Source organism: Pogonomyrmex barbatus, unplaced genomic scaffold (genome assembly GCF_055798465.1).
Source record: "Pogonomyrmex barbatus isolate J1 unplaced genomic scaffold, ASM5579846v1 scaffold5, whole genome shotgun sequence".
NCBI classification, from domain to species: Eukaryota; Metazoa; Arthropoda; class Insecta; order Hymenoptera; family Formicidae; genus Pogonomyrmex; species Pogonomyrmex barbatus.
In genome coordinates this window covers 5,274,652-5,286,397 of record NW_028297149.1, presented here as the reverse complement: position 1 = coordinate 5,286,397, position 11,746 = coordinate 5,274,652, and the positions used below count along the sequence as shown (strand labels likewise).

General features: G+C 33.1%; 1 protein-coding gene and 1 pseudogene across 3 annotated transcripts; one reads left to right on the top strand and one right to left on the bottom strand.

Moving 5' to 3' along the window:
- Window positions 1-20: 20 nt before the first annotated feature.
- LOC148935388 (small ribosomal subunit protein uS11A-like) lies at window positions 21-2,553 on the bottom strand (annotated as a pseudogene). Its single transcript, XR_016140457.1, has 4 exons — window positions 2,198-2,553; window positions 1,343-1,495; window positions 1,058-1,145; window positions 21-297 (listed from the first exon to the last, which is right to left on the bottom strand). The product of XR_016140457.1 is annotated as a small ribosomal subunit protein uS11A-like (transcript).
- A 64-nt stretch (window positions 2,554-2,617) lies between these two features.
- rad50 (DNA repair protein rad50) lies at window positions 2,618-9,542 on the top strand. 2 transcript variants are annotated; one of them, XM_089081964.1, is made up of 18 exons: window positions 2,618-2,764; window positions 2,850-3,165; window positions 3,966-4,115; window positions 4,218-4,659; window positions 4,723-4,877; window positions 4,957-5,155; window positions 5,246-5,469; window positions 5,550-5,915; window positions 5,987-6,107; window positions 6,204-6,585; window positions 6,698-6,903; window positions 6,986-7,323; window positions 7,429-7,848; window positions 7,980-8,105; window positions 8,234-8,509; window positions 8,587-8,720; window positions 8,807-8,938; window positions 9,012-9,542. In XM_089081964.1, exons 2-18 carry the CDS (start codon window positions 2,935-2,937, stop codon window positions 9,229-9,231), a joined length of 4,122 nt encoding a protein of 1,373 aa, XP_088938090.1. In that variant the 5' UTR covers window positions 2,618-2,764; window positions 2,850-2,934; the 3' UTR covers window positions 9,232-9,542. The 2 variants fall into 2 exon arrangements, with proteins under 2 accessions (XP_088938090.1, XP_088938091.1); XM_089081965.1 differs by having other exon boundaries at window positions 2,628-2,753.
- Window positions 9,543-11,746: the final 2,204 nt, after the last annotated feature.

The window sequence follows — 11,746 nt, the reverse complement described above, 5'->3', positions numbered from 1 at the left end:
ATTTCACAAGAAACACAATGTTTTTTTTTTCTTTTAAATATTTATTGAAAGATAATAACAGAACATAGAATAAGAATAGTTTATAGCCTACGTCCACGACGACCTCCTTTCCTGCGAGTGGAATCCGATGGAATAGGAGTGACATCTTCAATACGACCAATTTTCATACTTGAAAGCTAAAGCACGCAGAGCAGATTGCGCACCTGGTCCAGGAGTTTTTGTTTTATTGCCTCCTGTAGCTCTTAATTTGATATGCAGGGCTGTAATCCCTAGCGATTTACATTTTTCTGCTACATCCTGCAAAAGATAAAAGTGCAATTTATAATTAACATTTTAATATTATATTAAATACCTCTAATCAATATACAAAATATTTCTCGTAACTGGGTCATTTCGAGATCATTATCATTTTTTTTAAATGGAATGATATATTTTCATTAACATAATAACATAGTTCATAAAAAAAATTCAATCATATAAGATATATTTAACATCTTAGGCTAACATATCCTGTGATTGAATTTGTTCTTCTATGAACTGTATTATTATGTTAATGAAAATATACCATTCTATTAAAAAAAAATGTTGATCGACGAAATTTCGTAAAATAATAATCATTAAAGAAAATTTCGATCGTAATATTTGCTACTTTAAAATGAACAACTTCCTTTTGGTGTTTTTTCATATCATTAAAAATACCAGAGATATTCTAAATAATCCAGCTATAAGCAATATATAAACATAAAATAAATAAAATTAGTATATATATATATATATATATAATATATATAATGTTAAAATATTGTGAGTGTATTTGTGCGATATGTGTGTGTACGTATAACATTGAATATATTGAATGTTTTCTTTTGCTCGAGAGGAAAGTACATGATACAAGTACATGTTCTCAATTATCAAAAGGAATTTGTTTTTCCACAAACATGAACGCTCCTTAGATTATGTTGATTTATCATCTAGGTGCTGCCTGGATGTGGATATCAATATATAAAGATACAATATTTATAAATTAAATATAATAATTAAATCAAGCAATATATACCTGAGCTGCAAGCATAGCAGCATATGGAGAAGCTTCGTCACGGTCTGCTTTTACTTTCATGCCACCAGTAACTCTAGCGATTGTTTCTCTAGAAAAATCAAACGTATATCATAAGTTTATAGAATTAATACTAATAAAGTCCTAAATTTGTTCTTTTTAATTGAATTTTTTTGCAACCGTTCATCTTTCTTTTTTTCTAATGTTAAGAGAAAAAGAAAAAAGATGAACCATGCAAAAAGTCCAGCTAGAAAAAATAGACCCTCATGATTAAACATAACATAAAACCTTCCCGATAAATCAGTAACGTGCACAAATGTATCGTTGAAACTGGCGAAGATGTGAGCCACTCCGAAAACGACCTCTCCCTTCGCGAAGTTGAGGTCCAAGCGAGACCTGTACTTCTTCCTTCTGTACTTTTCCTCTTTTTGGCGGCATTTTCTAAAGTAACAGGATATAATTTCGATTATTAATTTGCAGCTCAATAATCATCTCTATTTTCACTCTTCTGCAAATCTGTATAAACAGTCTTGATTTTTTTTTTTTTTTTTTCCCCGGTTGGAGGATGTCGGATATTTCCGACTATGTGTCTTCAACCCTAGGGTTATATGACACAGGTTTATCTGATTTCTTTATATGTTTCTCTGTATTCTGTGTTAAATGATTAAATGATTCTATTTAATTTTTTAAATAACCTGTAAATACAAGTGGCGGCTGGGTGTTGGAGGAGCGTTGTCTACGATATGATGTAGAATTTTTGGTGACGGAAAAAAGATGTTGGCCGCGGTGGGATTCGAACCTAGGGCCTCAGGTGTATGAGTCTCGAGCGCTACCACTGCGCCATGCGGGCCACGGTACTTTTTCGTGTATGTTTCTGCTAGGTATAAGTTGTGTGAGCGGGGGACCGCCACATACACTTCAACACTAAACAGTCTTGAAATAGATTCAAGGTTACGTTGCGGCAAGCACGTGTGCACAAGCAAGAACGTATACGATACTATCAGCTATAACTATAAGATTCATCCAATCACATGATCTACCAGATATAAAACAATTTCCTAGCAGAAATTTATTTATAAATATTCAATTAACAAATCTGATTTAATATTTTTGTCAAATAAACGATATTTATTGCTAAATTACCTGCGAATTGTAATCACTACATTCTACTGTTTCAACGTGATTTACACAGGACTCGTAAAAGAGATACCGTTTCCGGTAAGTGTCGGTCCACAATAAGTATTTAATCTTTAAGTCGTAAGAAATTGACCAATCATAGTCGATTATTCTTTTCATATTCGATTATAATTGGTCAATTTTTTACTTCTTAAAGCTTAAATCACCTATTGTGGACCGACACTTAAGCCTGTTCTACAATGCGTCGGGTGTCGTTGTCGTGAGCCATAAGAATGGGCCAATCACAATCAAATATTCTCTCCACATTCGTCTGTGATTGACTCGTTTTTACAATTCACGACTCACAATAACATCGACGCATTGTAGACGAGGCCTTAGCAAATCGAAAATATTATTAATCTACATTGATAAAAGTGCACATGAGAGCGTTGCGAACGTTAAATAGAATGCGCCTCTCATGCATTTTTTTTTCCTCCCACCACCTGCTGCGCAATCGCAAGATATGTTTGGCGGGTTTTATCGTCGGACGCTTCGAACCTGTCGAACCTGTCCTCTCATATACGTAATACACACGTAAATTTCTTCAATTTTCGCATGTGTCATCATTTCGTGATCCGATCGGGCATAAAAGGAAAATTAATTTTACTTTCTTACTTAGAAACGGATAAATTAATCAGAGGTTAGTCCTCAACGAGACGTCGAGTGCGACTGATGATCGTCGAGAATCGTCGTAGATTGGCAAAATGTCGAAAATACGACGACTGTCGGTTCGTGGGATTCGTAATTTTGGCGATGACAGCGAGGATGCGTTGATTCGCTTTTCCTGCCCGATGACGCTCATTCTCGGTCCGAACGGCACGGGGAAAACCACCATCATCGAGGCACTAAAATTCGTGACGACCGGCGAGTTCCCACCAAATTCCGACAAAGGAAAATCCTTTATACATGATCCTGCACTGGCGACAACTGGCTCGGTATATCAGTGATTATTAATTAATTCATATTAATTTATTCATTAATTTAACATTTCTAAATTCTTCTTGCATTTATATTGCTCCTCTTTCCTTCTGTTGTATTATATTGGTAATATTTACATTTATATTCAAAAAGTTATGTAACATAAAACAGTGTTATTATATTTAAATATAAGTTTATATTAAAATTTAGATAATATGGATTTATATTAAGTTTCTTTTTAATTGTCTAATTTGTCTAATTTAGTCTTTTGTTTTTTTTAATTTATAATCATTAAGTCTTTCTTATTTAAATTTTCTGAAAGATTTAAGGAACAAAGATTTATCATTGTGCTGTACTATTAAAGTTTTGCTACAGCAAAATGAGAATATGTATTTATATCAAATTTATCTGACTTATCAACTCTAGCTGTTTTATTTTATCATTGAATCTTATTTAAATCTTCTGAAGAAGTGGATAAAGATTTATAGTTATTATGATTTTGCTATGGCAAAATTGGATTATATATTAAATTCCTTATTGTCTGTTTATGTCATTCTTCTATCTTTTTGGGTTTATGATTATTGAATCTTTCTTATTTAAATTTTCTGAAAAATTTAAGGAACAAAGATTTATTATTGCAACTATTAAAGTTTTTGCTACAACAAAATTAAAATATGATATATATAGAAATATGTATTTATATCAAATTCACAATCTGGCTTGCATCAGCTCTTTAACTGTTTTATTTTACAATCATTGAATTTTTCTTATTTAAATTACTTGAAGAATTTAAAAGAACAAAGATTTATTGTTGCAGGTTAGAGGTGTTGTCAAATGTGAAATAGTTGATTCAGCGGGTCAAATTTTTGTAGTATCTAGAACAATCGAATCAATAAAAGATGAGAGAAGAGAGAGATTTAAAACTCTCGATAACACTTTAACTACAATAAACAAAGCTAAGAAAACCGTAAATATCTATATCTGCTGTTAGAGTATATTGTTTAATTTTAAGATTATATCTTATTGAATTCCTTTTTGAACTTATAACTATTTTGTTTTCCCGATACAGAAAACAACAATAACTAATCGATGTGCCGATATATATGTAGAAGTTGGTGCAGCGTTGGGTGTTTCAAAATCAATTCTGAATTACGTCATATTCTGCCATCAAGATGAGCTTAACTGGCCATTTGATCAAGGGAAAGCATTGAAAGAGAGATTTGATGAGATATTTGATAGTACGAGATTTAACAAAGCTTTGGAGACTATCTCGAAATTGCAAAAAGAACTACAAGCTGATATTCGAAGCTTAAACGCAGAGAAACAGAAATTCAAGGTGCTCGTGTCCGAAGTTGAGGATAAAGAAAATAAGCTTAAGGATCATAAAAAAAGATTGGACAGCGTAAAGGAAAAAATAAATGATATCGATAAACAACTAGAACCTGTGAAACAGAAAATCGAAGAAATGCAACAGTTTAATTTAGAATACAAAAATGTTCAGGCTGAGGAAGGTAAATTGATTAAGGATTTATCTAAAGTGTAGATAAAAAGCAATAATTTTCTTCCATTTCCAGAAAAAAAGAAGATGGAATACAATATACATAAAGATCAATATGAAAAATTGAAAGATACCTTAAAAAATATATTTGAAGGGACAACAGAGGAATTGAAAGCGCTCGTTGAATCGTACGACACAACATTGAGAGAAAAAAATATTGAAATAAAAGAGGTATATATAAATATATATATATATATATATATAATGAAGATATCTTGGTATATATTATATATTGATTTACTACTGCCAGAATGAAACCGAGATAAAAGATATCTCCATGAAGGAAAGTAGGATCTCAAATATCTTAGCGACGCGAAGAGAAACTGTAGGCACATTAAAACAGCAAGTGATAGATTTTGAATCTAAAAAAAGGCGCCGCAATCAGTTATTGAACGAAGCATTGCAAGTTTGGAATTTCGATACAGTGGAATCAGATGTATCTGAGATAGGTATACTTTAAAGATATTAATTTCATGTAACTTTTTAATAGTAAATTACTTCATTTTTCCTCTTTGCTCGGGCAAAAATTCTATGCGCAGAGGTGAAGGCTCTTACAAAAAGATTGGAACAGAAGATGCGGGAATTAGAGAAACGGGTAGAGGAAAATAGATTGGCCATGCAGAGTGAAGAGAAAAAATTACAAGCAGAAGTTGATATATTGCGTAGCAATTATTCAAAGATAGAATCGAAGAAAGTTTTGAAAGAAAAAGAAATAACAGAGATAAGGGAAGAAATAAATACAATTCGAAATCAAATAACACAGGTATGCAATTTTTAACAAATTTTTATTATAGAAATAGATTTTTTTAAAGAGTAACTATGTCACACAATTTTTTAATGTAGATTGGTGCAGCAGGAAACAAATTAAAGTCTATCGAACAAAAACTTCAAATGGCCAAACAAAAAATTGATGAACTTAACAACTCAATGAATATTGATTCTGTAAAAGCCGATATTGGAGAAAAAATAAAATCCAGAGATAAGATTGAAGCAAGTTTAAGTGCGATTGACGACGAAATTTCTGCTTTGCATAAGTTGAGCTCGTTGACGGCGGAATTTGAATTAAAAAAGTCGGCATTACAAACCAAGGAAGAAGAGCTAGAAAGTTTGAAGAAAAAACATGGAGATAGCATCAAAGCATTGTTAAATATTCAAGAATTGGAACAAACGAAACTAAAGGATACTTTGGAACGTATTCATCAAAAATTGGTAAATAATAATTAATTTTTGTTTACATATATTACGCATTTGTAAAATTTTATCGATTTTATAAACTCCAGGAAAAAGAAACAAATAACTTGACACGAGAGATTCAAGCACAAGAACGTAAAACTACAGCTTTTGAAACAACAGTACGGCATATAGAGTCCGACATTAAGAAAAAAACGATGGAATTATACAGTAAGAATATTTTATTTTCTGATATTTCTGATAATTGTATGAATTACATATACATGAAAAATGTCTATATGGTTATTTTAAATGTTTTTTTATTAGACGATAAAGAAAAGATATCTACAGTCTGCGATTACAAAGATTTTGATGAGACTTTGTTGATGCAATCAACGATAGTAAAAGATCTTCAGGACAAGAGAGGAATTTATGCTTATCAGGCTACAGCTTATAAGGAATATATTAAAAAGTTATCTGTAAAAAATCCTTGTTGTCCCTTGTGTCATAGAAATTTTGAGAAGCAAGATAAAGTTACAGATTTAATAAAAGAGATGGAAGGTGACATAATACGTAATCAACCTAATCGTTTAAAATCATGCGAGAGGGAACTAGAGAAAGAACAGAAGAAATATGATGATATGCTGCAATTAAAACCCATTGTCGAAAAAGTTATTAAATGTGAAGAGAATGATTTGAAAATATTAGAGTGAGTATATTTCACCGTATATTATATTATTTGGATCTTTGATCTTATACAAAGTTACAAGTTTAATACATTTTGATATTTATGATTTTAATTTTTTTTTTTTTTAAATTAGGGAGAAACTGCAGAAAACGAAGAATAGTGTAACACAGTCAAAGATGATTATTAAGAATTTAGAAGCTTCAAAGGAAAAACCCGAGAAAAAATTGTTATTGTATAAAAATATGATTGGCGATATCAAATTTTGGGATCGGTGTATAGATGAGATACAGCAATTGAAGAAGACAGTTAAAAACATGGAAACTCAAATGGCCAACGCTGGTAATGTTATTTTGATATGGTAATGATATTTTGATATTACAACAATTTACAATTATTAATTAATATTTCTTTCTACATATAGGAGTTAAGACCGAAAGAACTATAGAGGAAGCGCAGGCACAACGAGATACTTTAAAAACATCTCTTAGAGAAATTCGTAATAATATCGATGCGTTGCAACTCAAATTGGGCAAGCATAATGAGAGACTGCAAGATGCTAGAGCTATGTATAACGGGTTACATGAGGAGCAATTGAAAATACATTCTGATATGCAGAAATTGAAACACTTGAAGGACAAGCAAGAGGACTTGTATACGCGAGAGATCACCGTGGGAGAGACAGTGGAGAAACTACGGAAGGATCTGACGGATGCTGAGACTCAATTGGATTCTGGAATTCAGCGATTGGAAAAAATCAAGGTTTGTTTCTTATAATATATTTTCGAACGCGGTTAGCAATAAAATAAAAAAATCAATTTAGCGTTTGTAGTGTATAAAGAAATTTTAAGACATTTCTTTTGACAGGCGGAAAACTGGACAAAGCAAGAATCCGAGAGAAAATCGATTACTGAAAATTCCAGACGCTTATCCGACTTGCATAAAATATTAAACGAGATCGAGTCTTTTATTAGTAGCAAGATACTGGAGAAACTCGAGAATTACAAGCAGGAAATAGAGACTTACGAGAATTCGCTAAAGGAACTTACGAATAAGAAAAACGATATAGAGCAAGTGATAAATAAATTAAAAGAGGATGTTGCCTCCCAAGAGATTGGAAAACGAGAGTTACTCGATAATATGACATTGCGTAAAATTAAGGAAACGATAATCATTTTGAAGGAGCAATACAGAAAATTGAATGAAAAGTTGAAAAATATGGATTATAATGAGAAGATGAAAAAATGGGAACAGATAGAAAATGAGAAACAAGTATTGCTTCGACAAGTAAGTGATATAATTTGCGGTTAAAAAAAATAAATATATATATATATATATATATATATATATATATATATATATATTCATTTATTTATTCATTAAATAATCACGATATGCTTGGTATATTGTGTTTTCAGAGGAACGTTGCACAAGGAAGTCAGGAAGAATTGGAGAGAGTAATAAAGCAATACACACAAGAATTACGGAAAGAGGAATACCGATTAGCTCGTCGGAATTATAATAACAAATGCATTGAATTAGTAGTAAAGTATCATGTTATACATATACACGAAACATGTTTTATATATAATATAATGTTCGATAGTTTTATATGATATTGGAATTGTAATTTTGATTATTGAATCCGATTCTTGTGATTTTTTATTACTAGGTTCAAGAAGATACCATAGCCAATCTAAAAGCTTATAACAAAATATTGGATACCGCAATGATTGAATATCACGAAGAACGTATGTCGACGGTTAATAGAATAATGAAAAAGCTGTGGAAGCACATTTACAAGGGTACGGATACAAGCAGCATAGAAATTTGTACGGAACCTACAGAGGGTGTAGGCAGCAACAGAAGAAGTTACAATTACAAACTGGTTCAAACTAAACACGGCTGTAAAATGGATATGAGAGGACGTTGCAGTGCTGGACAGAAAGTAATTAATATTTGTATCGAGTGATTAGCGCGCGAAAATGTTAGCGAAACGCGTTATATTATACAAATTTTTCGCAGGTATTAGCGTCGATAATTATAAGACTCGCATTGGCAGAAACATTTTGCAAGGATTGTGGTATTCTCGCTTTGGACGAACCAACGACAAATCTGGATGAAGAAAACGCGAACAGCTTAGCCGATACGCTAACTAAGTATTAACGCTCGCATTTTTATATTAGGCTAAAATTATGATTTAAATGAATAGTAATCTAACGTGTATAATACATGGTGGTTACAGGGTGGTTGAGCTGCGATCGAGACATCAAAAAAATTTCCAGCTGATTATAATCAGCCATGATGAAAAATTCTTACAAAAGCTTGCTGATTTAAATAATCACAAACAATTCCATGAGCTTTATCGCAAACACACGTACGTTACATAAGACTATAAAAATGTTTCTTGTAAGAAAGACAGAAATAATAAACTAGACTGTTTCTTGTAGTGGAATGACGGCGGTGAAGATCTCAGATTTCAACGAACCCACAAGTTCCTTATTGCACGTTAAAAGTGAAGATGAATCTGATGAAGAAGATCAACGTGCCAATCAATTTGGACAGTCAACCAGCGGCTTATCTAAACAGACATCAAGCAAGAAAAGGTTTAACTGGAATGACTCCAATGAAGATGAGCCGCCACCTAGAAAGAAATATCATTTCGAATAATTTAAAATACACATTCCATTTATATATCAAATATATATGCATTATATATCTTTTTTTAAATATATATATATACATATATTTTATTTTTTTCTAAGAATATTCCTATGATTGTTAAAATATACCGATGACATGTTAGTTCATATATTACAAGAAACTTATACAGTGTGTTTAGCACAATGTGGTTAGCAGTTATAAAGTGTGCTTCTGAGAATACCTCATATATATGTGTGATAAGAAAATTATTTTGCAATTGGTTTCTCGTTTTAAATATGTAATGTTAGTTATTAATAAATTTATTTTATAACACTCGATATGTCATCGAATTTTATATATATATATATATTACAATATGAATTCTTTTTACATGCGTGTTCGTCGCAGGCATTAAAAAGCAGCGAGTTTTCAACTTGGGACTGTCAATTGAGGCAGGAGAATCGTTCGAACGTATAACGAGAATCAATCGGGAAGTCTGCCGCGGGCGGGCAGGCAGGCAGGCATTCCAGTATTGTCTCTCTGCGGCGAGAGTCTCGATGACCGCTATGGTTAACGAGTTATCGCGAATCGAGTGCCTGGGGGAGGGAGCTAGTATCGTAATGGGCCGCCGCCGCCGCTCAGGTAGCCGTAACGTTATAATAGAATAGCGATGTTAGTAATACCATCCCGCGATACCGCCGCGACTGGAGGCAACCGGGCGATTGACTGGCCCGGCGCGGCATATCGAGTCTAACCAATTTGCATCGCATTGTGTACTCGTTACGGCTTCCATCTGTGTCCACACTCGCATGCGAACCGACACACACCGAGGCCGGCGTCGAGGCGACGGCGAAGCCCTTCGATCTTCTTTATCTTTAGCATTTCCCCAGCCTTTGTCTTTCCTCGCAACGCACAACATTTCACATGTTTAATTACTTATTATCTCGGAATTTTTCATGTTACGCTCTTTTATATTTCTATAAAAATATAATCAGACCACTAACGATTTGTTTTAATTCAAAACATCAATTCTTAAAAAAAATATTTAAAGAAAAAAAAGGAGGATAGAGTCCTCATTGTATAAAAAAGATTTTTTTTTAAGCATCCATTCTTTAAGAAAAAAAATGGGAAAAGTTAAAAGAAGAGGGTGGGATTTCCATTGTATAAAATAAAAACTGACTTCAGACTGATTTCTCTGCGATTGAGATAGAATATCCTGGATTTAATAAATTAATGCAGAGGCGGGGGGGGGAGGTTGCATTTCAGCAGTAGCGGTAGCGATCGCTGGGTAACGAGAGACGGCATCGCTGGATGCATCCCGACGGCGAAACCGAGCGCCGCATCGTTTCAGCAATCAGCGCCCTGGGAGAGCCGTGGAAACCGCGGAAACCCCCAACTCTATTATCGTTTCTGGCATCGTTATCGTTATTAGCCGCTCCATCGCCCGGCCATCCTACAGCGGAGAGAGCGAAACTATCCTGGCCTGGCGCGTTCCCGTTGTGAACCCCAAGGCCTACGAATCGATATATTCTCGTATATTTTTTTTAAAACTATATATGCGCATACATGTTTTATACATATATAAAAATAAATAAAAAGATATGTAAAAAATATTAAAAATTTATACCGAAGAAACAGAAAAGTGAAAATATTTTGCAGCTAACCACACGGTTTTTTTTTTTTACCTTTTTTTTTTACTTCTAATCAATTTCACGTGTCTTTAATAATTTTCTTTAATACACTTTTGTATTACAATATACTTGAAATAAATTATATATATAAAATTATATACACACATTATATATAATAAATAATATATAAAATTAATTTTATATATATATATATATATATATATATATATATATGTGTTTGTGTGTATATATATTTTTATTTATTTATTTTTGTAATAATATTCAATTTAAATATTATTAAAACATATAATAATTTTTTCTTCTCGCGAATTGCGTATTGTTTCTTCGTATTTGCATTCCAATCTCGCATTAATAAATCCCGCGATGTGTGATTACATGATTTAATAGAAATTATAACGCTTTCGGTATAGATCGCGATGTTTATCGGCGATAATTGCGATTGATATTGTTGTTTGTGCTATCGATAGTGCGTACTTCGCGGTCGGGTTATCTCCAGCAATTGGAGCACAAAAGTAACGAGAGGACGGATCTCCCCTGGCCTTCATCTCCGATCCGCTTTGATCTCTTTCTCATTCCGGTCCCTCGGCGCGGGGGGGAAGACAGGGGCAAGCGGAGAATTTCCGTCCGCGCCCCCTCTTCAAAATATCAACTAAACGATAACCGTATTTATTATTCATTCGGTCGCCTCGCTCCTCCCTTCTCGTGCCGCATCCCCAATTTTATGAAGTAGTTTTTCAAAGAATTCCGCGAACGGTCTGCATCGCCCATGAGACAGCAAGGGTGGATACGTAGGGTGAAAAGTGCTTGAATCGCCGATAGAAGAGCGCGGTATTATCATATCCGATACGATATCCTTAAGAAAAAAAATGATAAGAATAACCGTATTGTAT